The sequence below is a fragment of the Pongo abelii genome, chromosome 6 (assembly GCF_028885655.2).
Source record: "Pongo abelii isolate AG06213 chromosome 6, NHGRI_mPonAbe1-v2.0_pri, whole genome shotgun sequence".
NCBI classification, from domain to species: domain Eukaryota; kingdom Metazoa; phylum Chordata; class Mammalia; order Primates; family Hominidae; genus Pongo; species Pongo abelii.
The window spans coordinates 74,200,239-74,227,837 of record NC_071991.2 but is presented as its reverse complement, the minus strand read 5'-3'; the positions used below and the strand labels follow the sequence as shown (position 1 = coordinate 74,227,837).

The window sequence follows — 27,599 nt, the reverse complement described above, 5'->3', positions numbered from 1 at the left end:
ACACAAATGCCTGGTATTACAAGAATGGTTAAATAAATTAATAATATACCATAAATTTTTTTCCTCTTATTTGACCCCTTACTCAGCCATTTTTTAAAAAGCGTATTTCCTGTGTGGGAAAACATTTAAGTTTAAGTTAAAATTGTCCCATATTTGTTTAAGATTTATTGTGGTGACCCACACCTGTAATCCCAGCACTTTGGGAGGCCGAGGTGGGCGGATCATGAGGTCAGGAGATCGAGACCATTCCCGATAACAGGATGAAACCCTGTCTCTAGTAAAAATACAAAAAATTAGCCAGGTGTGGTTGGCACGTGCCTGTAGTCCCACCTACTCGGGAGGCTGAGGCAGGAGAATCACTTGAACCCGGGAGGCAGAGGTTGCAGTGAGCTGAGATCGCGCCACCACACTCCAGCCTGGGCGACAGAGTAAGACTCCGTCTCAAAAAAAAAAAAAAAAAAAAAAGAGATTTATGATCTTAATTTTTTATAAATATTTTTATTTCATTTTAAAGCTTTTCTCTATCTTCATAGGTTTTTGATAGTGAAAGTATCTTACTTTTATACCAGAAGACTGGTTTTTAAAAGCTAATAGTGTACATGGAATTCTAATAGAAGACTCTGGATATTAGATATCTCTTGACTGCCTTAAAAAATCAATTTGAGTGCAGTGGCTCACGCTTGTAATCCCAGCACTTTGGGAGGCCAAGGTGGGAGGTTTGCTTGAGCTCAGGAGTTAAAGAGTAGCCTAGGCAATGTATCGAGACCTTGTCTCTACTAAAATTTTTTAAAAATCAGCTGGGCATAGTGGCATGTGCCTATAGTCCCAGCTACTTAGGAGACTGAGGTGGGAGGATTGATTGAGCTTGGGACATATTGAGGCTGCAGTGAGCCATGATCACGTCACTGTACTCCAGCCTGGGCAACAGAGTGAGACCCTGTCTCAAAAAAAAAAAACAAACAAAAACATCAATTTAATAAAACCATAATGGAAAGGCATGAAACAAAGTGAATTCTCTTTTTGTTTGTCTATCCTAAATTAGCATAACAAATTTATAAATTTTCTTCCCTCACAGTTTCAATGTTTATTTTGCATTATTTGCGGATAAGCTGAATTTTCCTTTGTTATTCAATCATTTATGCTTTCTGATTTATAAATTCAGTGTTCAGTGCCTTTCTGATTTAATGACAATGAATTGTTGACTTGTACTTCCCAGTCTTCCTTATATCACAATTACTAGAAGATAAAGAGTTGGGGATAACTAAACATACTCAGTTTATCCTGACCAAATAGATATTTCTCCATTTCCTTCTTTATCACACATAGTACTTCCACTCAGCTATGTCAGGAGCCTCTCTAGTCTCAGCCTTCACACTCAGTAGAATTTTGGTTTCATTTTTCTCTTCCATGTGGGATATGACAAGATTTCTCTTCAAATAGCCTATTAATCCTTTATTCTTTAATCCACAGTACCCCTCCCCTTCTCTTTTCTTCTCTTTTTCTTTCTTTCTGCCTTTACTACATGCCCAGGCATGCCACAGCACCAATGGCTTATCAGTACTAGCTCACATTCCTTTCTTTATTTGGGAAGAAAACTAGCTCTCTAGCTTATCACAGATGACTTCTACCCCCTCTCCCCTCTCTCCCTTATGTGCCCACCTTATCTAAGAAAAAGTTCAAATGTTCAGAGAATCGGGTCTAGCTTAGATTGTGCGGTCCAACCCCAGCCAATGGGGAAAGGGCACCGGGGCAGGATTTGCGTCAGGGATAAAAACTTTAACTCTCCTTTGTTTTTTGTGCTCTCATGGCGACTGGCCAAAGAGAAGCACCCCTCTGCGCAGAAGTAAATTTGCTTTGCTGAGAAATCCTTTGTCTGAGTGCTTGTTTTCCTTAAGACTCCGAGCTTTATTTCCAACATTCTGGAATTATAGTTTGGAGTCTTATTCTTCACTTATATTCTGCTTTACCTTCTAGGTGTGTGCACACTGTGTCTTTTTCTCCCCACACTCCCACCCCGTATCATCGTGACTGGAAAGCCATAGGAAGTTGCTACGTAGAAATATTCTGCTTTCCCTATTTTTTTTTTTCTTTTTTTGATACAGAGCCATTGCTTTGTCGCCCAGGCTGCAGTGCAGTCTCGGCTCACTGCAACCTCTGCCTCCCAGGTTCAAGCAGTTCTCCTGCCTCAACCTCCCGAGTAGCTGGGATTACAGGTGCCCGCCACTATGTCCGGCTAACTTCTTTGTATTTTTAGTAGAGACGGGGTTTCTCCATCTTGGCCAGGCTGGTCTCAAACTCCTGACCTCGTGATCCACCCCCTTGGCCTCCCAAAGTGCTAGGATTACAGGTGTGAGTCACCACACCTGGCCTACTTTCCCTAATTTTACCTAATGAAAATTCTTATTTGCGATAGCATCACTTAGTTAGATAATTGTAAAAATGAGTGGTTGCCAGTGAAACCAGTGGGGCTGTACAAAAATTGGCTAGATTTAAGCTAGGAGAAAATAAATAATGGAGGAAGCCATTCCAGAGGAGGAGAAGATGGGATGTCCGTCTGGGGCAATAGGTAGATGCAAGCAAAGTTTATGGAGAACTTTATCTGAAACAGCACAATTTGTGGTTGTTTTTATTGGAATATAACATTATATAAGGATATGAGAAGATACGTTAAAAGACACTATTTTTACAAGCATTACTATCTGTTTAAAATGTAGTAAAAATAATTACAGAACTTAAACTTCAAAGTATTTACAACCATTACTATTTGTTTAAAGTAGAGTAAAAATAATTACAGAACTTAAACTTCAAAATATGTACACACACACAGTCTGAAAAAATGTTAGAAAAGCAAATGTTTCAGCATACACAGCCATTTATTTTGAAGATAATAGCAATTAGAACATAAGTATTTATTGGATTTGTTTTTAAAGGACCAAGTGTTATTTTCTTCTTACATCCTCTAAACCTGTCCCTTTGAGGGTACAGAATTAGTATGTCATTATCCATACTTCTTTCCTCTAAGTACAAACAAAATATTCAGGGCCTACTGGTGGCCTCCTCTTTTCATTCCCATTCTAGCTATTATAGGGTTTACTCTTGTGTTTTTTTTTTTTTTAACTTCACAATGCATAATGGACTTTTCTCGGTAAATATAGAACTAAGCCAGTTTTTAAGTAGCTACAAAATATAATTTGGATGTATCATAATTTACTGTAATATTTCCCTATTGAAAATTTATTTTTTCCTGTTTAATTTCTATCCCAAAGTAAGTGTGCTAGGCCAAAATTATAAGCATATTTTACATGTTAATGGATAATATTATCTTGTTACCCACTGTACATGAATGTTTAATGATGTCATAGTAGAGATTTTTGTCAATTTGATGGATGAAAATTGGCATTTTGATTGTATTTTGTAACAATCAGTTTGAATGTTTATTCACTCATATATTGATGAACCATTTGGATTTTCATATCTGTGAATTGCCTTTCCATATCCTGTGCCACTTTATCTTTGGAGATTTTTTTTTCTTTTTTAAAAATGAGTTTATTACATATCTTTGTATAAGTTGCAAATATTTTCTTTAAGGTTGTTGGGTTTTTTGTTTGTTTTTGCTTTATTGCTAATGGTATGTTTTGCTGAATTGAAATTTACATTTTTCTGTGTTGTGATATTTATGTCTGAAAAACTAAAACCTAATCTGATATGTTATGAAATAGACAACAGATATACATTATTTAGGCAGGAAATGCAATTTATCTGTCTTTGCCCTTTAGATGATCTATGTACAGTTTTGCTTGACATGTTTTAAAGATTTACTGAGATACTGTGTCATCTATAAATAATTTTTTAATTACACATTGTGACATTAGCTTAATATAAAAACACTGTTTTGCTTTACCAGAATGTCTTATTCTTCTGTTGATTTAAAACAATTTATTAGTTTTCAGAGGCTCTATTTTGTTAATTTTTGAGTATCAGGACTGCTGATTTTAAAACATGTTGAAGCTATCATTGATGTAAACTTTTGTGTAATGGATCTTAAGGGTGTTGGATACATGTTTGGTGATTAATTCTAAAGGCAAAAATTATTGTTTCTATTGTAGATGTCAGTGGTGAACAATGAATTGCTAAATTTAATCATTTTTTAATTTTCTAAATACTCATCCTATTTGGCCTCATTTCAACATTTAACACTGGTGACCAACCTTCCTTCTTAAAACACTATCTTTTCTTGGTTTTGTTTTTTTCCTTTTTTTTGAGACAGTGTCTCACTGTGTTGCCCAGGCTGGAGTGCGGGAACTGCAGGTGTGTACCTGGCTAATTTTTGTGTTTTTTTTAAGAGACAGGGTCTCACTATATTGTCCAGGCTAGTCTTCAACTCCTAGGTTCAAACAGTCCTTCCACCTTGGCCTCCCAAAGTGCTGGGATTTGCTACGGATAAGTACAGTTTTTTTTAACCCTAGTTTTTATCAGTAGCAAAACATAATAGTTTAAAAAAAAACTGTGGTTAAATGCTTGAATTCTGGAGCCTAGTTATTTGGGTTCAGATTTTCACCCAGCATTTATTAGTTGTAACTTGTCTAGTTACATAATCTTTGTGCTTTAGTTTCCTCATCTGTAAACTGAGGATAATAATCCTTTTTACCTCTAGAATTGCTGTGAGGATTAAATGAATAAAAATATGTAGTGCTTATTCTCCTTCATCAACTCTCTCCTGGACCATTGCAATAACCATCACCTTCTGTAGTTTGAGTACCTCTAGTCTGTATCCAGTTGTCTTACTAAAACATGAATTTGTTACTGTTGTACTTAAATTTGTCCAGAGGCTTCCCATTTCTTGCAAGGTAAATCTGGACTATATAGCATGGCTTATAAGGCCCTCCAAACCCAGCCTCAGTCTGTCTTTTTGTTTTCATTTCCAGCTGTTCACAGCTCCAGGTCATTTTTCCTCTCTAAAACTAACCTGTTGCTTTTATGCCATCTTGCTTTTATTATACTTTATGTTATACCTTCTCTCTGAAATAACCTCATCTTTTTTTCTGGGATGAGGGCTTCTCAATCACTTATACTTAGTCCATATGTCTTGGTCAATCTATGATTCTTAGTGTATAAGCACCATTTTTTAATAATTAAATTAATTTTAATATTCCAGGTCCGAAGCCAATGCTTATCACATAATATGCCCCCAGTACATAACTAAATTGAAAAAATAATCTGTGGATTTTAATTAGTGGTACTTATTTAATATTTTAAAAGTTATAATTATCAGATATTAATGGGATCTTGGCTGAGCTATGTTATTTTTATATACAAAACATTGAAATTTTGGTTAGATTGGAATGGTAGTTTTTGTCATCCTTCATTTTAATATAATTTGTATAGTAATTTAATTCATTGTTTTCATGGCTTTTATTGTTCTATGTGTATGATACATATTAAATTCTTACTTGAGTTTTATTACCCTTAGTCAGTCCTCTTGAGTTTCTATGGATAGTACCTATTTCACTGAAATCTCTGCGTTATCTTTAATCTAAAAATATGTATGTACTATTAGTTTTTGCTAATTTTTATTTGGGGTAATATCAAGTCAGTTAAATTAGATCTCACTACATCTTAATCCAGTTTTGGGTAGCATAAAATAAATAAGGGTATACTTTGTTTTGTAAAGTCCCTGGGTTCCCTTTTCATTCTGTTCTGAAAGAAATTTGTTAACAAATTGAGAACTCCTAATTTAGCTTCCTGGAGTGATTTCATGGTAATAGAAAGCACTGCCCTTCTTTCTTTCTTTCTTTTTTTTTGAGATGGAGTCTCACTCTGTCACCCAGGCTGGAGTGCAATGGCACAATCTTGGCTCACTGCAACCTCTGCCTCCTGGGTTCAAGCGATTTTTCTGCCCCAGCCTCCCGAGTAGCTGGGACTACAGCCGCACACCACCACACCCAGCTAATTTTTATATTTTTAGTAGAGACGGGGTATCACCATATTGGCCAGGCTGGTCTCGAACTCCTGACCTTGTGATCCGCCTGCCTCGGCCTCCCAAAGTTCTGGGATTACAGGCATGAGCCACTGCGCCCGGCCAGTACTGTTCTTTCTTGACCTGGTTTTTTTGTTGTTGTTTTAGATATAGGTACTATGATATTGGGCCATAATCTTTGGCTTTGCTCCAATGATTGACTTCTAAGGAATCTTTACTCACGCAATTATTCCTTTTACTGACTATTGCTAATTGTATTGTGGATTATAACCACAACTATATTTGACTCCCAGTGGTCTTCTCACTTAATAATCTCTGTGTTTTCATTTGGCCCATGCTTCATCTGTGTGTGTGGTGTGTGTGTGATACATATGGACACATGTATGAGACTGTCACTCTTTTCAGGCATTGGATAAACATTTTGAAATATGTAATAAGAAATAAATAATTTAGGAACATTATGATTATTTTAAGAAGTCGAATGGGGGCAAAAAGATTTTAAAGTATATAACTTGAAACTAACATAATTAAAAGTTACCCAGGGCAATTATTTATAAAATATAATTTTACAAGTTCTAATTTATAGAATAGTCCACTTTGTTTCATTCAGTATAAAATATAACTTTGCAGAGTTATCATTATTACAGTCATCCCTCCATATCCGTGAGGCATTGATTCCAGGACCGCTCTCAGATATCAAAATCTGAAGATGCTCAAGTCCCTTATGTAAAATGCCATCATGTTTGCATATAACCTATGCATATGTTCCTGTATGCTTTCAGTTATCTCTAGATACTTATTATAATATGTAATACAATGTAAATGCTATGTAAATAGTTGTTATACCATATTGTTTTTTTATTGTTGTATTGCTATTTTTTATTGGGTTTATTTTTCCCAAATATTTTCCATCCATGGTTGGTTGAATCCATTGATGCAGAACCTGCAGATATGGAGGGCAGACTGTATTAACTTCAGAAGGTAATGTGTGTTGTTCACATACACACACACACACACACAGTCCTATTTCCTGACATGAGAAATTGTCAAATTTTTATGCATTAATAACTAATGAAAATAACAGAGTATTTTTGGTTTTCATCCATTTATAAATTTGGTTTTCATCTTTCTTTTGTAAATGTAATGTATTTCATTTATAATCCTGCTTTTTCATTTTAATGAAGAATTTGATTTTCTTACTGTTTTGGTTTTGTTAGTCATGAAATGTTTTTTAATCATAATAACCCTACTGGGAATTTATCATAAGGAAATAGTCAAAGAAAGAAATGCTAATATAAAAAGACATTTATAGCTATAGTTACAGTAGGAAAATTATTCCCACCATAAATATATAACTCCCCAAATAAAAACAACTGAAAACATTGTATAGGAGGGGAGTGATAAACTATAACAAATCAGTATTAAAAAATTATGTATCTCCTATAGATTTATAGATTATAAGATATTTACATAGGAATGAAGAAACCTGTTTTATGTCATAAGTATATGCTACTAAATTGTTACATATAAGTGACTAAAGATTAGAAGGGAACAAAAAGTGAGCATGGTATTTTAGAATGGTAGGAGTCTGAGTAAAATAAAATTCTTCAACAACATTTTAAGTACATTAATCTCATGAATGTAACATTTAAGTAGAGCCTCATTTTGAGCACAGACACAAAGATTAATTAGATATAAAAAAACACCGTAGCCCTGATCAGTTAACCACAGCAAATAAAAACCTAAGACAAACCTTTTATCAGGAGCAACCATTGAGTAGGGCAACTCATATTCAAATGAAATAAACATCAAATCTCTTCCTCAAAACAACATTAAAGTTATCAGCTTTTTGTGTATGTAATTTCAGTTAGTTATGCAGTATACTAAATAAGGTGTAAGGATATGTTCATTGGGGCACAAACAATTCATTGACTTTTATATATGTATATCTTTTAAAACTTGGATCGTATTTGAACACACCATGGTTTCTCTAAAAGGTGAAATTCAGCTGGGCATGGTGGCTCATACCTGTAATCCCAGCACCTAGGGAGGCAGAGGTGGGAGGATGGCTTGAGCCCAGGAGTTCAAGACCTGCCTGGGCAACAAAGTGAGACTCCATTCTCCACAAAAAGGAAAAAAAGGACAAAAAAGGTGTAACAAGTAAAATTCAGAACTCTGGAAACATTTTTTAATGAGATACTTAACATATGTCTATATTCTTAAAATACTTAGGCAAGTTTGAGCAAAGTTTTATAAGTAGAAGAGGAGAAAGTTAGAATGGTTGATTATTGCCTCAGGAATATACTATTAAAAGTGTGACTTTATGTGACTTTAGTGTAGAATTGTTCATGCGTTCTTTTTTTTTTTTTTTTTTTTTTGAGACGGAGTTTCACTCTTGTTGCCCAGGCTGGAGTGCATTGGCGTGATCTTGGCTCACCACAAACTCCACCTCCTGGGTTCAAGCGATTCTCCTGCCTCAGCCTCCCGAGTAAACTGGGATTACAGGCATGCGCCGTCACGTCTGGCTAATTTTGTATTTTTAGTAAAGACGGGGTTTCTCCATGTTGGTCAGGCTGGTCTCGAACTCCTGACCTCAGGTGATCCGCCCGCCTTGGCCTCCCAAAGTGCTGGGATTACAGGCGTGAACCACTGCACTTGGCCTGTTCATGCCTTCTTTATGTGTGTATGTGTGTCTTTTTTTATACTTAAGATTATGCATGAAGCCTCCATGAAGCCTTAAGTGTGATTTAATTCATAAATAGGCAACCAGTTGAGCTCTGTGAAAAGTGATTGATCAAACTACATGAAAGTAATTCTTTAAGTATATTCTCTATGAATCGTAGCAAGAGGAGGAGAAGTTCTGCTTTGAATGGAACTGGTAAGCACTCCCTGTAATTGCCCAGTGAATCAGATTGACAAAGATAGCTACACAAGGAAGATAGGCCTACAAAGGACTAAATCAATGGGATTCAGTCACAAGCAAGTGAAATTATATCAGTCAATAACTTACCTTATAAGTGACTGAAATCTTCCAGACCCATATTTTCCTTTTCAGGTTACTCATTTATGTCAATTATTAAAGAACTGCAAAATTGCCTGATTATATCAAGGACCTTGTTGTGACATGGTCTGTAAATGTAGATCTTTTTTTAAAAGAAAGTTGAGTTTCATGTAGAGCATTGAGCACGTTGACTGAAGATTTGACTTTTTTTGAAGCTTGTAACTGTAAAGAAATTGTGGAATCTAGTTTTTCCCTTTAAGAATAAGATTCCTGTGTTTGTTTCTTCTCACCAGATTTACTTTTGACTCTATTTCATATTAAAGATACTGAAAGGCATTCACTTATTTATACATTAGATTTTTATGTAGAGGGTTTATAAGAGACAGAAGAATTCATAGGATAATGGGATCATTCCTAAAAGGATGAAGAAGTCTTCATATAAACCAAGGTGACAGGTGAATTGAATCTTGAAGTATGAGTAGGTTTTAGGAGATTGGGTCAGGAGGTAGCAATCCTTCAAGGGAATAAACAGACATGAATAAAGACAAAGTGGGACCATATGAGTCATGTGTGATGTAGGTTTAAGAGAACAGGTAGATTGGGGCCTTGAGTGCAAGCTAATGATGTTAAGCGGTCTAATGGGGATTTATTGAAGACAAGGGATGATGCAAAGGAGAGGATTGTAAAAGATTGATGTGGTGACATACCTGATGAACACATGGGAAGCTGGAGGAAGACCAGTTTGAGGGCTGTGAACCTAGACTGATGGAAGTAGAAATGCAAAGGATTAGAAAGATCTAGGAAACATAACATCACACTAGGGTTGTAGCAGATAATTAATCAAAAATGGAAAGGCAAGGAAGAAAGGGAAGTGTTTAAAGCAAACTGGATGACTTTAAGCTGAATAATGGGAGAGAATGGTGAGAGTAGAAACAGAAAAAAGATGAGTTGGCTATATTTATTTTTTGGAGAAAAATACAATAGGTGAATAGAGGGTTTTTTTTTAAAGGTCTATTGAATTAGACATTTTCAGAAAGCATTTAAAGTTATGGGATTATAAATATAAAGAGGAGCTGCTTGTGGTTGCTCACGCCTTAACCCCAGCACTTTGGGTGGCCAACGTAGGCAGATCAGTTGAGCCCAGGAGTTCAAGACCAGCCTGGGCAAAATGGTGAAACCCGTCTCTACTAAAAATACAAGAATTAGCCGAGTGTGGTGGTGTATGCCTGTAGTTCCAGCTACTCTGGAGGCTGAGGTGGAAGAATCACCTGAACCCAGGAGGCAGTGGTTGCAGTGAGCTGAGATCATGCCACTGCACTCCAGCCTGGGTGACGGAGCGAGACCCTTTCTCGAAAATAAAATGAATATAAAGAGGAATAGAACTCTGGAAATAAATTTGGTAACTGTTAAACACTTATTCTTTACCCCATAATTATTCAATTCTAATTTTCCAACCTTTGCTTTAAGTAAATGACTGTGTCTTTCAGTGGATGTTGAAGGTACAGCAGGAAATCATACTCTATAAGAATGGAACACCTGAAAGAATTAGGTAGGTGTCCTTGGTTTAGTTGAGTCAGGCTGACTTCAGAGAAATGTAATTATCGTGTAGCAGAGCCTCAAGATGAGATTTTAATACTCTGCCATTTTTAAGCTTTGTTTTGCTGACTGAAATACCTCTGTATATAAATGATACTTATCTCTGCTTAGTTGTATGTCAGCTGATTCACTTTAAAGTTGTGGAATATTTATAATTTGTCTTTTACCCCCTTTATCTGTTTTGTATTTGTTTCTATTCCTTTTTCTTTGTGGTTACCTTCATCCCAGCTGAATTTGCTCTATTTTAAGACAGTGGTCCTTAAACGTTAGGGTGCATTTGAAGCACCTGAAAGGCTTGTTAAAAGGGTTTCTGTTTAAAATTCTGGGGACTCACGGGGAAAGGGTAGGAAGGAGGTGAAGGATAAAAGACTACAAATAGGGTTCAGCGTATACTGCTTGGGTGATGGATGCACCAAAATCTCAAAAATCGCCGCTAAAGAACTTACTTATGTACCAAATACCACTTGTTCCCCAAAAACCTATAGAAATAAAAAATATGTTAAAAAGATGAGAAGCAAAGAAAAACAAATTTTAAAAATAAAAGAAATAGCACAATTACTTATAAAAATAAAAAATAAAAAAAATAAAATAAAATTCTGAAGTGGTGACCAAGAATTTGTATTTCTAACAGGTTCCCAAGTGATACAGATATTACTGGTCTGGGGACTATACTATGGCAATCACTGCTTTATGCATAAAGCCCTTTAAGCTAAAGTCCTAAGATAGTGGTTCTCAATTGGCTAGAGATACAAAAATATCACCTGTAGAAGGAATTACAGAAAAATAAGCAAAAACAGGCCTGGATCTCACTCTTGAAGATTCCAAATCAGTAGGTGAACAATTTAGGAATGGTACCTCAGAGTTTAAGTTTAAGAAGTTTAGGAGTTTAAGAGCATATGCCTTTTTTGCATGTGCCCACATATCACTCATCTAAACCCAGTGAATTGCCTTTTTGAAGTCTCTTTTTTTTTTGTCCTAATGAGAAGATGTCATGAGACCAAGAGCTCCATTCTTTACTAGCTGAACCTGATCATTGACTCTTAGAGCTTTTAGTGGGGAGATACAGTTGTCTTGGCCAAAATGGTATTATAAAATGTTGAAGCCAGGTGCTGATAAACTCAGAATTATTAAAAGCTCTTTTTGTAAAGTAACAGACCAGTTAAAGGGTGTTTTTTTCCCCCTGATAGTGACCCTTGAATCAGATTGGCATGGCAGTGTTCTAGATTGCTCTGAAATAGCACTCTATCTGTTGTCTCCCTGAGACAGTGATCTGTTTTCATTATAGTCAGAAAGTGTGATACAGCCCTGCCAAGCAAAACTAGCTTTCAGGCTTTAGATTCTAAACTTCTAATTTCCCTTAGGACTTTCTCTTTAACTCATGGGTTATTTAGAAGTGTATTTTATTTCCAAATATTCGGAGGATTTTCCATGTATATTTCTGCTAATGATTTCTAGTTTAATTGCAACTCTAATATCTCCATCATCCCAGAGTTTGTTCTGCTGATTGCTTTGTTTCTTGACGGTGGATTTTCTTTTTCATTTTATGTGCCTCATAACTTTTGATTGAATGTTGGACATCATGAGTTGAACAGTAGAATACTTACGCCTGAAAAGGGCTCATCTATTCTTTTTCAAGGCTGTTAGTGTGGGGGAGTTGAGTCAGTTTAAGCTGGAGTTGAGCTGGGCTTATATTTTCTTGTTGCTCTGCTTACCTCAGTGTACCACAAGGCTTCAGATTTCTTTACTATTTCCTGTGTTTCTGGTTGAGGTTGTAATGCCAGAGTGCTTTTTGTCATTTGTACTCCCCTGTTAAATTTCACCTTTGTCTGTATGCCTGTGCTACTGAAGAAGCCCCATTGCACTGTCTTTCCTCTTACTTAGCAGTAGACTGTTGTCACATGTTACTCAGTGCTTGCTGGTCTGGTGGTATTAGCCAAAGGAGTTCTTAATTTTCCTCATTCAAACTCAGCCTTCAGCCTCCAAAGAACCACAAGCTTGGTTCTTGAGTGTAGTCCCTTTTCATTGTAATCAGGCCCTTTTTCCTATGGCAGCCTTATTCTGGCTTATGTCTTTGGCACATCTTGTGAGGGAGTTTCCTTCTGACTCTCAGGGGTAGGAGACCTTTAAAAGATGCAAGGGTAGAATACTGGGCCCAGAAATGTTTCCTGTCACTCCTGTAGGGGTAGAGGATTTTTTTTTCCTCTTTTATTTTTTTCTCTTCATAGTGAGATTGCTCTGTTCCCTGTGTGGCAACAGGGTTTACAGCCTTTCTTTTAATGACATTATGGCTTTTATTCCTTAAAGGAGAAGGGTCTGGGTGAGACTTTGGGTCTTTCCCACTGTGGTGGCTGCTCCCCTTCTCCAGGTCTACACCGCCAACCAGTGAATGGTCTTTCTAATGGCCCAAATTGTCTGAATCTTTTTCTTGAGTACCTGGTGGAGGTGTCTGTTAGTTTTCTCTGGCTGTTAGAACAAATTACTACAAATCTGGTAGCTTAAAACAACACAAAATTTTTTCATAATTTTGGAAGACGTAAGTCCAAAACCAGTTTCATTTGGTCAAGGTGTTCAGCAAGGCTGGTTTCTTCTAGAGTGTTTGGGGGTAGAACCCATTTTCTTGCCTTTTCTAGCACTAGAGTTATTCTGCACTCCTTGGTTCATGACCCCCAACCTCTTGCAGCTATAGTCACATCTATTTATCTCTCTGATTCTGACTCTTCCTACTTCTCTCTTATAAGAACTCTTTCCTGTGATTATATCAGGCCCCTCTTCTCAAAATTCTTAATCATATTTGCAAAATACCTTTTATCATACAAGGTAACATATTCACAGGTTCAGGGCATTAGAACATGGACTCTTTGGTATTGTTATTCAGCCTACCACAGGGTTCCTGGAAAAAAGTTTGTGAATGAAGGTAACCGTCCCTGGGGCTGTGGCTCCCAAGGCTTCTGTACTCTGATATTAGCCAACATTTCACCTTTAGCAAACCTTTAAAATTTATAACTGAATTCTTACTCGTGTAGTGTTGAGCAGCTCTTCCTCTCATGCTCTGCCACAGGTGATCCAGAGCTTGGATCCCATCCTTCTTTTGTGGGGTCTATCTTTCTTGTATTTCAGGCCACTTGGTTGCCCTCTGACATCAGCTCTCTGATGGCTTGAAAAGTTACAATTTTGTAGTTTATCTTGTTTTTTTCTTGCTAGGATAGAAGGAGTGTTGTTTCCAGTTGTTGTTGTTGTAATTGTTTTTCCATTCTAGCCAGAGGCAGTTCAAAGAAACTTCAGAAACTTTACTGAGCCTGAGGGAACACAAGTCAACTGCCAGTAATCACTATCTTCAAGCTTTATAGTAATAGCAGTAGTAGTAAACTAGAACAATTGTAGTGATAGTAAGAGTGGTTGAGTTGAACTCACAGTGAAGGTAAGTAAGCACTTACCACAACCATATGGCAAGCATCATTTTAATTATTTTATACATTTATTTAATCCTTAAACTCTATGAGGTGGTTACTGTTTTTATTTACATTTATAAATAAGAAAACTGAGGCACCTGGAGATTAAGTCATTTTCTCAAGGTCTCAGGTTGATACTGACAGAGCTGGGATTTTAGTCCAGGAACTACTTCTCCAGAATCTGTACTTTTAAGCATGAGGCTGTGCTGCTTCTCAAAAAATAATTTGCTCTGAAGATATGATGGGTCTTTATTCTGTAATTAACTCAATTTCCTCTGTGAACTTTTTGCTGAACTATTTCCCAAATTTTTTGAGAGTCAAGGGCATTTCATTTAATCCTATATCCCTAGAAGTAAATGGAAATAAGATCAGGTTTTCTCAACCTGGGTTTCCTGGGAGAATTAATTCTTAATACTCTCAGGCATCCATTAAATGTAGAGAATAAATGTTTTTTCAGTGGATTTTAAATTGTATTCGTTATCTACTAAATTGGGAAAAGTGAAAAAAAGTCAAATAATTTTCTATTTTCTGTGTTTCAAATGAGAAGCTCCTATAATCACCTACAAAATGATAATCCCTGCATAATGTAAGTATCAAGCATCATCACGGACATCTCAGCTAGAGTATGAGATAAAACCTCACCTTGATTCTGTAGATTTTTTTTTACCCTACTCTCATCACCTTTGAAATTGGAGACTGATCTTTTTCTAGTTGTTCTCTAGTCAGGGGATATATCTCTACCTGTATATAGAAGGTCAGCTTTGGGGCATACTCTGAATTCATAACTTGTAATTCTATTTCAAGGTGCTGTGAGGTTTAGTCCACTGAGAATCCCAAGAGATTTATAACTTTGTCAGAATGCTAACTTTTAAAGATTTATTTTAAATAAGAAATAAAGAGGTCTTCCTTAATCACATGGTTTTCCTAGTCACGCAAAGTTCATTTTGGTTCTTTTATTCTTTTTCAGTGTCTGAGTATATGCATGCATAGATATTTGCATGTAAACTTCAACTGGGATTAAAACCATTTAGGGCCATCCATGTATTTTGTAAAGAAGATCATCCTGCATAATTACTCTTTATCAGTAACTATCACCAAAAAAATTTTCACTTTAGGATATTCTTATCCTAAAGTTTTTGAATGCTCATACAGACCTGACAATTTCACTTATAGGAGAAAGGTAATTTTCTAAAGAAGATCATCCTCCACAATTATTCCTCATCAGTAACTAGCATCAAATATGTTTTTACTTTAGGATGTTCTTATCCTAAAGTTTTTTAATGCTAATACAGACCTGACAGTTCCACTTATAGGAGAAAGGGAACTGGATACTATTTTCCAGTTCATTTACAGGTATTTCATATCATATGTTGCTTTAGCCTGGGACAGAACCCAGCAGCCTTTTAACACTTTATTAAAGCTCTATTTGGTTGTTGCCAATTATAAAGCAGATGTGAAAAGAAAAAGAAAAAGATAAAGCAGATTTGAAAAGTAGACCTTTAAGAACTGTTTGGATATATCGAATTTTTATAGCCATTCAAAAAGAACTCAAGATAATCTTCCCACAGGACAGTCATGGTGATTAATAAGGAACTACATAGGAAGTAAAGTTGTTTCTTGAGTTTACCAATTTCTGTTGGTGTTTTTCTGGAATTTTGACTTATCACTATATACTGAAAAAAAAAAAACTCATCTTTAAGTGATTTCAGCCAATTCAGTACATTTAATCTTAGTACCTATTTACTTCATTGATAGTATCTTGCCCCAACGATAGTAGACTAGAACTTTTTTTTTTTTTTTTTTTTTTTTTTTTTTTCCCGAGATGGAGTTTTGCTCTTGTTGCCCAGGCTGGAGTGCAATGGCGCGATCTCGGCTCACTGCAACCTCCGCCTCCCAGGTTCAAGTGATTCTCGTGCCTCAGACTCCCGTGTAGCTGGGATTACAGGCATGCACCACCATGCCCGGCTAATTTTATATTTGTAGTAGAGATGGGTTTTCACCATGTTGGTCTGGCTGGTCTCGAACTCCCGACCTCAGGTGATCCGCCTGCCTCAGCCTCCCGAAGTGCTGGGATTACAGGCGTGAGCCACCGTGCCTAGCCAGGACTAGAACTTTTTAACGTATTTTATTCATATTGCCACAATGGAGAATTATCATGACACCCAAAATAGATAATATTTTATCAATAAAAGCTAATGTTGATAGATTTAAGGTGAATAATCTATCATAGGTATTGATATCAGAGTCTCCTCAGTTTTCTAAATTATGACTAGGGATTACCATTAGGCATAGTAGTAGGCCTTTATCATTTGAAATCACAATTTAATTTCTTGGTGAATTAGGATTCAAGGGTAGGAGGAATTTGAGATATTGAGCTCTTCAAAAATTTACCTGACTTTTGAACTTCATCAGCAGTATCCCCACCATGTTGTTATGCAGCTATTGTTTGAATACTTTCCCTTACCACAGTTAATGCTAGAGGCAGAGTTCAGGCTAGTTCAATCCTCAGCTGAAAGTTTGCCTTCCCTTCACATTCTCAAAGTTCATTGTTGATACCCATTTATCTAACTCAGCATCTTGTTTAACATCATTGTACTGCATAAGAATCAATAAAGTGCACACTCTCCCAAATCTTGTTTGTCCCTTCCTCTATTCTATCTTCTCCTTCATCTTTTCTCTAGCTCTGAGCTGTCAAACAGTCCATGGTGGGAAAATGAAGACTTTAACATTTAAATTTATAGGAAAGGGTGTGTGTATGTGTGTGTGTAGGTAGGAGGGAGTGTATTTGAATCTATATATTACCTGATTTTTCTGTAAATCTATCATATTCCTTTAAAAAAATCTTTTCTAAAAAGTTAAAGGATTGTTAGTAGAAAAATTAATATTTTTCTTTTAAAAGCTTTTGTTAATTATAAAAATTTATATACAAAAATATAAAAAGTAATTTTAAATCACCTATAATCTTACACTATCTCAATGTATTTACTTCTATTCAGACATTTTTAATGATTCTGTTCAAAACATTTAAAAAACTTTAGCCATGTATATAATTTGAAAGCTGAAAATATCAGAATATTTTGGGAACAGTTTTCTGTTAAAACATTTCTTGATCCATTCTCTTCCTTTCCCATTCCTATGGCTTCCTTGAGACCTTTCTCAGTGTCTAGCCTCTTATTTTCTGCCATGTTATTCTGTTCACCTTAGGTTCTTTGCTGTTTTCTCTTACCTTCTTTCTCTGTTCCTCACTTCTGATGATCTCTCCCTTGGATCCCTCTCTGTCTGCCTTGCCTCTCCTCATTTTTATTGCTAGTGTATAATTGGGTTCTGCAGCTCTACTATGTCTCACCTCCCCCAACCTTCTGGCTCATTTCCTCGCCTGATAAAATGGCCAGAACTCGAACTCCAGTTCTTGTGGAAAGTGCACCATTGTCCTCACTAATATCCAGAGCAGGGCATATGTTGTCTTCCTTCTTTAATCCCCACTGCACCCTGCTGTTCTTTACTTCTTTCTCTAAATACCATTATTCCAAGCCTTTCTTGGACATTTACTGGACAATTTAGGGTAACAGAGGCCTTACATACAGAACAGTGTAAGATTTAAAATTAAATGCTTTGTATTCTTGTTCATAAAAGTTACTTGGCCATTCTTGCCACTAAGAATGTTTCCTTTTTGCCTTAGACCAGGTTTTATAAAAAGCAGTGATCAGTGACTTAAGATAAATGTCTTTAGACTTAAAATGATGCTTCATTGTATGTCACAAAGAGATTAGATTCTAAGGAAGGAATTAGAAAATTAAGTAAATTTTGTGCTATAATTTTTTTAAAGTTCTTTTCAAAAATGCTTTTCTATTAGTAAAAATCGGGGAAGAGAGGTTTAATTTTCAAAATATTCATATTTGGATAATGAGTGTAGCCCAGCTGCCACTGAATTTTTCTTATTAAGGTGGTATTCTGATGAAATTTAAATTTAAAAATGTTTACTTGGTATATTTTTTCTATAATTAAGTTGATTTGCTGATTTTGTTAGACACGTGGAATGGCTAACCTATCTAACACATTTAGTATTTATTATATCACATTCTTTGACTTAAAATCTGTATTATAACATCAGACCTTTAAGTGTCTTTGTATTATTCATAAATATTTTTTGTTTATGTTATAAATGTTTGGATTTTAAAATTTTAAAAAAATTTTTAATAGATGCAGTATAGTCAAGTAATTTGTATTTAAAGAAAACAGAAGCCTGAACATGGTATATATTACATAGTGAAGTGTGGTGTTTCTGGGGTACACAATTTTAGAGTAATAAACATTATAATTTCAAGCACCTACAGCAGTGAAATAGTTCTCATTTTACACATTTATATTTCTGTAATATTTGTTTTCGCAGTTTTAATTTATCTTCCATTGCAGTGTGTTAATTTGTTAAATTATACAAGGGAAGGATTATATATTATATACTTAATCATTTGGAAAGACTGAGACTCTTACCACAGTTCTGCTGTTGACTAGATGAATGACCTTGAATCAAGTTACCTCTAAGGTCATTGTCTTATCTTTAAAATGAAGACATTAACTTCATTTTTTCTCAAGTTATGTAACTTTTATAACAGAGATTTCAACACAAATATACAGTTTCAAAAAAGATCCTGAAGTCTGTAATCTCACCATTCATCTGGCACTTGATTTATCTGCCTAGCATCACTACTAAGCAGCAGGGAATGAGCTTTGTCAGGGACAGAGCTGTGAGCCCCTTCCTCCCTCTTGGCAGGAACTATTGACAATTGACTATTGACAATTTCTCTAAGTGAGCTGATGATATGTCTTTACTAAAAATTTCAACACTTGGAGTCATACAAAACAACTATAATCCAACTTCTAGTTGAAAAGCCAACTATATTGTTTTTGATTTTTCTTTCATTTTTAAATTAAGCATTCTGTTTCATCTGTTACTCCTGTATCAAGGTTTTCATTTGTATTGATTTTATATTTCTTTGGACATATGAAATAGACATATGAAATAGGCATAATAATGAAACAAGAGGTGAAATGAATTTGAAAATAGGACTGGACACAAATTTTGAAATTTGATTGATTTCCCCAGCAAAATGTTATTTTAACATTTTGGCCTGGGAATTATAGTAATGGTAATGTTAGATGCTTACTGTATCCCAGACTATGTTTTCTGATCTTTGACTTTACTATCACATTCAGTTCTTACAACAGTCCTATGAGGTATACATATCTCTATTTTAGAAGACAGGTAACTGGGGTACCTAGACACTAAGCAGTGTGAAATAGAAATTGTTCCAATTATATATTTAAATGATATTATGTAAATTAAGTTATGTATTAAAATATAATTTCTTCCCTTCCAGAAAAATACTACCATAGTGTATGATAAAATCTACTGGCCTTCACATTAGTTGCCAAGATTTATTGAGGGCTTATATGCCAGTCAGTGTGCTAGTGCCTTCCATATTTGATCTCATTTAATCCTCATAACAACTGCATGAGATGGATACTGATTTCATTACTATTTTATGGGTGAGGAAAATGAGAAGAATTACTTGCCCAAGATTATACAACTGGAAAATGGTGGAATTATAATTTGAGTCTAGGCAGTCTTAACCATACAGTTCATGCACTAATTAGGCATACTGCCTCACTGCACTACACTGCTTTAGCATATTTGACTTCGTTGGGACAAAAAAAGTAGATACTTCCTCTTGACAGGCAATTCTAACTATATAAGATACAGAACATATTGATAGTTACTGGTATGTGCATCAGTGAAGCCCTTTGAAAACAATTTTTTCTACATTAATTTGTTTACTAGCTGCATATGAAATAAATACAAAGCCCAAACTTGATCTTTGATTTAAAATACTGCACAGTTTTTTGTCCCGGGAAGATAGGAGCCAAGAGAAGTCACATTGCTTATTCTAGCTTATTTTAGTGAAATTTAGGATGTAGGGATATTAGCAATAGCTTTTTAGTTTTTATCAAACTTATCAACTTGAATTTAATTGGGGGTTAAAGCAGATTTCCATATCTAATGTGTCTATATTCAGATGCATTTCAAAGTCAAATACAAATACATATTTTCAGTTGTCTTCTCATCTCTATTATTTGTGCATGTAATTAAGAGTTAATTGTATTTCTATTATAAATGATTTGGTTGCTTCCTCTTGCATTATACTTTTCCAGTAGTAAACTACAGACAAAGCAGTTCTCAGAATATCAGATTCCGAATGTGCTCAAGAGCTCTTCACTTAGAGACTGAAGCACTGAAAAAAGTTAGCACGTGTGATCTTACTATTTAACAAGCAAATTGACCTCTATTATTTCTTATATGTTGATAAATACAACATGTCTTTGAAAATCATGTTTCACATTGTATTCTTTTGGGGAGGTGTTTACAATTTTGTTTTTACTTTCTTTGGAGGTTATTCAGTTTGGCATGATAGCTCTTCTCAGTAATGCTTTATTTGTCTGTGTGCCACTTTTCACTTTCTTTTTCTCAATGGAACCTAGAAGCATTAAACACATCTCTTAATTGTTAATATAAAAAAGTGAACTTTTTCTGTGATGTGTGACTACTTGGCATTTTTACCTCATCTTTACAGATCTAAATGTTTGAAGGAAATGATAACTTTTTATGTTTACCCCAGTCAAAAAATTTTACTTCTAATCACTAAAATTTCTCCACTGAAAATAAAGACAAAAAGGTAACAAATAATTGTAACCAAATATATTTCTAATATAGTCTTTTTAAAAGAAAGTCAGCTTAGGCACAGGATAAGAATCATTTGAAAATTTCTTCCCCGAGTCTCTGTATTTGAGTATAACCAGCACTGTAACATACTGATCAGATGTGCTTGTTTTCAGCACAGTTGCATGTTTTCTCAAGCAATGTTAAGTTACCATATTTGATGAAAAAATAGCAAATTGAAATTTTTCAAAATATTTATTGATCAGATGTTTCCTTTTATAAATACAAGCCCTTCATCATTTTAATATTATTTTCTTTTTTGCTTTAGAAAGATAGGTTTATTTTGACAACCAAAAGTAATAATAATAATACAAGAGGAGGCAACTCAATGTTTCAAATGATAAAATAGTTCAATTTTAACTAATAGGAACCTACACAAGATCATGGCATTTAGGTTTAGAGTATCTATCTCTTTGGACCAGATCATATGTTATTTGAATCTACTGTGGTTTGTTAGTATGTTTCATAAGACAGTGCAGAGCTGCTATGATCTTTAAATGTTAATGTTCTTTTCTTATCACTTTACTGTGTAGATACCCTTCATGAGACCCAACTCTGCCACAGCTCATCCTCGGAGGCAATCCCGGAAACCTCTTTTATAAGTGTGATTTTAAAAATGTGGATTAAACTCTCGATAGAGTACATAAAGTAAAGGAGAACAGCTATATTGTCCTTTCTATAAGCTTGTCACTGCAAAAAGTTGCCTTTTGCTTGTCAGGTTTGGATAGAATATAATTGATTGGTTTGTTACTTGGACTAACAAGGCAGTAGATTTGCCTGTGTGGAATTTTTTTTCCTATTTTTCTTCTTTTTGCTTTTTTTGCACTAATCAGAAATATTTGATATGTGCATTGTTGAAAAATACTGGATACATGTCTTGTCAGAATTGTCGTATTAAGTAATGTCTTTCCCTCTTGCTTCTTTGGCAAATGATGATACACAGTGTTTGGACTTACTGAAGAGTTACTGAAGCCTGTGGGACTTAATAAATACAATATGCTACTCCCTGTTGTGATTGAACAATACAAATAACAAACAAGAAAGACAATGCATTCCATTAGTCTGCTATTCTGTTTCCTTCAACTTCATACATAGATTCATATATGAAGTACTGCATTGTAAAACAACTATAGATGCTTATATTAAATGTTATTTCTATTTATAATATTCAGCAAAAGTGAAAGACTTGTGAAGCATATGACATTCTATTTTTGACTTATTAGTCCTAGTGTGAAAGCATTAATATTATTAGCATGAAATTTTTACAACTTCAGATTTTAAGCTCATGAATAAAAATATATCTGTGTTAATCTCTAGATATTTTTAGTAATACCCAAACATATTCAATCCTTATTGTTTTAATATAAACTTTCTGTGTTCAGTATAATTTTATTTTTCTCAACCTTAAATATGAACTTAGGAAATAAGGAGGGAAGTACAAAGATTATTGACTATACAACCTACCAGCTGAAAGAAAGATCTTCATCAACATCTGTATCTTTCCAGAGGTATACAGAATTAAAATTTGATCTTCAAGCTTTAATGATCCAGTTTTAAGTCAACGGCAGAAATATGTTGAATATTTCATCACTCAATCTTGAACTCATTTAGAAGAGACTCTTTCCTGAAATTGAATTGCACTTATACATGTAAATTGTCAACATGTTATTTGGAATTTTCTGATTAATAAATGTGGTTTTGGACATCTTTTCGGGTATAGTGACAATGGAAAATAGTTTAAACTTTAGGAATAGAGTAGGTAATGTTATAGATAATCTAAAGCAATTGTAATTGTAAAGCTGCTGTAATCTAGTATCTCTAGTTATAGTGAGGAACCCTATGATTGGATGAGATGTTTGATAAAAGTAAAATGTGTATGAAATTACATATAAACAGATTATTAACTTATTGAAAGATCTCATAACATTGGAGGAAAAATATTCATAATCTTTAGCAAAACTAGTAGACTTTTGTTTAAAAGAATAAGATAGGACTAGTTATCACTATATTAGCTTAAGGAAATGTTGGTAACTATTACTGTGGCTGAACTCTGGCTGCTTTTAAGCAAAATGACAGATTGCCATTTTCTAAGTGGAATATACTAATCCATGAGACCATGGCCCTCTTTTAATATTTAGTGAGAAATTACTCGCAGTTGCTTTATTTTAGGTTTTTTGAGAAACTCTTAGGCCTTGTTTTGGTATCACTGTTAATCAAAATCCTTTTCACTTTGATTCCAATTACAATACTATATTATCATCATTCTCCATCTTGCATTTTCAGTGGTGGTGGATATTCTATTCCACATTTGGTGCTAGTCCTAAGAATCTTTGTCACATGTTATACATGTAGACTGCAAAATTCATAAGATGTAGGTCCTGCAAAAAGTATAGTTGAAGTAAGAAAACTTGAAGTAACTAGAATAGAATACTTTCTCCTAATAATCTCTTAAATGCTCTCATATCCACAGTATAAAATTATTCCATGTCCATAATCAGTCCAACTACTATAAGGAGAAAATTGATGTGTGCTTAAGAAAATATGTACTAAATGATTCATATTTCACAGACGTACATAAGAAAAAAATGGCACATCAGGTAAATGATAGTTGTTTATCACACAGTAGGGAAAGGAAGAAACATTAAAATATCAGGAAGGAGATGAAATGTCTCTGAAATACAAGAAGAATGACTTAATAGTAAGTAGTGGTTCTCAAATGTTGTGCATCAGAATCACAGGAAGGATTTGTAAAAACACAGGTGACTACCCTATTCCTCTCCTCATCCACCCTCTGCCCACTTTACTCCCTCCCCCTTCACCCTGGAGTTTCTGATTTAGTAGAAAATTTGCATTTCTAACAAGTTCCCAGGTGATGCTGATGCTACTGGCCTGGAACACCACATTAAGAACCATTCATAGGTAGTATTTTTTAAAAAAATCATTGTGTTGTGCTTAACATTGATTGATAAAGGAATGTGCTTTTAACATCTCCTTAAAAGGGCCCTTAGATTTCCTCTAGATAAAAGAATTAGTAATTTCATCTGCAACACATACAATTTTTTTTAATTTTATAAAATTTAGTTAAATGTTTGTTTTACACTGACTATGGAAACAGCACTATTTTAGATACAGAAAGAAATCAATAAACATAGCCTGTGTTCACAATTCACTCATCCTTTTGTTATAAAAAGACTTGAAATTAGGGTTATGTTTTAACATGAAAACAAAATTTAGCCTTAGCTTTTGTCCATCTTAACTTTAGAAATTATATTTATGCATTGTTTATAGATCATTGTTATTCATTGTTGCTTGAGTGTTCATCTGATTTTATATTTATGATGTTAAAAATAGACTGCTGACCAATAAATAATAAAATATTTACACTCTATTCTATTTCCCTGTATTCACATCCTATTAATGAAAACCACTGGTTTTAAACAAAGTTTACTTATTTCATAAAACTCACAACTATTTTACTTGATTCTCAATATGAGAATATTTCATGAATATTTCACCAAAATTGATTCAAGGAATTCAGAAGGACTCTCCAGCAGAGCAGAATATTTACATCATTAAATTTTTTAAAAAATTTAAAAATGGCAATTGAAACTTGTTTAAGAGACTCAACTTGGAGTTTCCTAACATACGAAGGCAGAATCATTTTTTCTGCGTGTCTGAATCAGCACTTTATAAGTTTACATAAAATTAAGGATTGTGATTTCTAAGATAGGCATGCTTCGCAAATATTTCTGTATAAAAGTGGAAGCCTCTTTCCCATAGTGCTCACTTTAAGGCTTTCTGTAGGCCTGCCGATAAGATTCACTGCTGTTCAGGTACATAAGATGTAATGTAATTGGATGTGCATGCTGGGCTTTGTAAATAAAATGAGATTGACCGCCAGCAATTATCTCATTTATCTGATTTACATTGTAAAATCAGGATCTACACTATTGATTAGAGCATAATTAGTTAATTATGAACAGGGAAATACAAAGTTACATGGAGCTTGAGCACAGCAGGTTGTACTGCTGAAAAATTTCCAACGGCATGAGCAGATGGAAATCAGTTTATTAAAGAACAAAGCAGACATGTTTCAGGTATGGAAATGTCTAATTCTTCTCTCATGCTGTGAAGAGTTGCTTGGCCTTATTGTGTATTTTTATATGAATTGTTTTGTCTCATCTTTCATTTTCTTGTTTCACATTTAATCTTGTAATCTGGCTGCCACAGATATAGCTAACTGAATTGATCCCACTCTTTAAGTGACTTAAATACAGATTTGGATTTGGATATTTTTCTAATTTTTTTAAAATTAATTTTTATGTGTACTTTTATGTGTAAAGAATATTTTTGTCTTACTACCCATTCATTCATTATTGGCTGATACAGAAGTCTGTAATGGTATTAATGAAATAGGTTCAAGTCCTCCACATTAGTCTTATATTTGTGAAACGATTAAAAAACATTTTCTAATTATTTTGTATAGAAACTGCTCATGTAGGTAATTTGCACTAAAATTGTTGTAAATTACAAGGAATAAAATACTGTACTTGTTGATACTAAATGTTATTCAATATTGGTAGAATGCAGAATTTTGTGCAAGCTTGTATTATTTGTAAAGTGATTTAACTCATTGACCACAATTTGTATTTTCTCCATCTGTTAAGATGTTTAATCGAAATAATTGGCCACTATTCAATGAAAGAACTCATCACTACCTGTTAATAGATTTGCGTAGATGTTTGAGCTGCTAGTGAGATTTTTATTTAAGTAATGACAGTATTCAAGTGATTCAGTATTCTTGTGATGGAATTTTTACACAGAAATGAAAAAGTTGGAAAATCCAACCCATCAGTTCTCTGGATATTTAGTTTTTTTTAAGTGGACAGACATAATAGTCTATATTTTCAGAGTCCAGTTTTTGTTTTGCTTTATATAAACTTATAGGGGCTACAAGTAAAATGTTCCATTGGCATAAAAGATAATGTGATTATCACAATCAACTTGATCATAAAAATGTACATCCTTGTTCAAGTCTATGTTATGGATTTTGCTTCTTTCTAAAGTTTAGCTTACAAATGGCTATAAATTATTTGCATAGGAGGTGCACTTAATTGTTTCAGTTAGGTTTTAAAAAGTAGTTTTAGTTTACTCCTCTAATGAAATTATCCCTTAGAAATTAGAGATGTTAAAGAAACCCTTTGGAACACTGACTTTTGGCCTCTTAGGCTTTCGATGAAGTAAATCAGCTGCTGCTTTTTAATTATTTGCATATTCTCAGTAGTCAGGTAAACACCTGACTAATTGCTTGTTATATGGATCATAGCACATATGAAGGTAAATCATTTTTTTCCCTCTTCTTTGTTTAGGGTGCTATTCTTAATCATATACTAAGTAAGTATTTTACATACATATAGACTGCGTTTATTTGGTCACTGCATTTTGTTAATGGGTAAAAGACCATATATTAAGCTACTTTGTTATTTACATCTATATCTGTTATTAATCTGATAGCTAGGAAGTTGTATTTAGTAAGAATCTAATTAGGTTTGCTTTTATCTTATAATTGAGATTCCTTTATGCTCTATAGTGTTAATGTGTACAGTTTATTAGAGGCTTAAATGATACTTCTTTAAGCATCCAGTTTTTATTTTATTAAAAAATCTTAGTGTTTCTTTACAGGTTAGTTTTGTATTCTTTTTTAATATTTTAAGACATTGCCTTCCTATTTAATAATGTGCTATTCGTATAATAATCTGTTTTTATTACATAGACATTTGTGTTATTTAATAAAGTATATTGTGTTATATCCCTATACTTTTGTGGGTCAATGACTGCTTTTGCAAAAGTTTTTTAAAACGTTTTATTCACTATTTATTTTGGTAAATTTTGTCCTATATTATGTGCTGCATGTGTTTCCAAGTTTACGTAAGAAATAAAGGTAGAAACCATAAATAGGTCAATAACTACTTTAACTCCAATGCAGCTTTTAGGTAGTAGATGATTATAGACCCTTATGAGTTTTTGATTTTCGAGTTTTTTAAATGGTCTAAATTTGCAACATAGCCCAGGGTTTGTTGGGTGACAGGATTTGATAAAGATTACGAAGTGGTATTTGTGTGTAAAATTAATAAGCCACTATTTTGGCCATCCACATTGTTATTTGATTTCTTGGGTTCTTAGTGGTATCTCTTATATTTGTCCACAGTTTATTAATTCTTGCAAGCTCTGCTAGAGTTCACTTGTGTCCAGTAAGATGTTTCTGTGATTAGCACATAAAGCTATGGATTTTTTCAATTCAATATTCTAAGATAGAAACAACAGATTTTTTTCACATTGAAATAATTTGGGACATCTTTACAAAGATCTTATATTTGTATATTTATTTATCACCAAAACTATTGACTTCAAGATTGGATTCTTTTCTTTTTTTCCCCCTCTCTTTTTTGGATTTTGGCAGTTCCTAAGGGTACTAACTACTTCTTTTTGCTACTTAGTCTTGAAGCTGAAGCTTTTATTTACTTTTGAATGAGCTAGAACTTCAGAGAACTTCCCTATCACCCCTTATTCTGACAAGCAAATTCTTTTTCCTTTGGAATGCGTCACAAATACATGAGAGTTCCACATGTCGACTAAGTAATTCTGAAAGATATCACTAATGAAGGAATCAATCAGTAAGGATTAGGTCATTTTTAAGTGGCATGTATTTGTTATCTTCTGATAAGCTAGCATATAAAATCTTTCTCTTCCTCTTTTCATTAGTTCTTGAGCTGAAAGATAATTTGATTGTACGAGTAGTTG

At 34.2% G+C, this 27,599-nt stretch overlaps 1 protein-coding gene across 16 annotated transcripts in view; it reads left to right on the top strand.

The window, feature by feature from the left end:
* Nucleotides 1-27,599, top strand: part of PHF14 (PHD finger protein 14) — a 198,138-nt gene that overhangs the window by 110,491 nt on the left and 60,048 nt on the right. For 2 of the 16 annotated variants that reach the window (XM_054559448.2, XM_024249916.3), the window contains one exon: nt 21,332-26,613. The exons of the other annotated variants lie outside the window; for them this stretch is intronic. In XM_054559448.2, coding sequence (XP_054415423.1) covers nt 21,332-21,344 — 13 coding nt within the window. In that variant the 3' untranslated portion in view covers nt 21,345-26,613. Of the gene's footprint in view, nt 1-21,331; nt 26,614-27,599 lie in introns of those variants that run through there. 16 annotated transcript variants of the gene reach the window in all.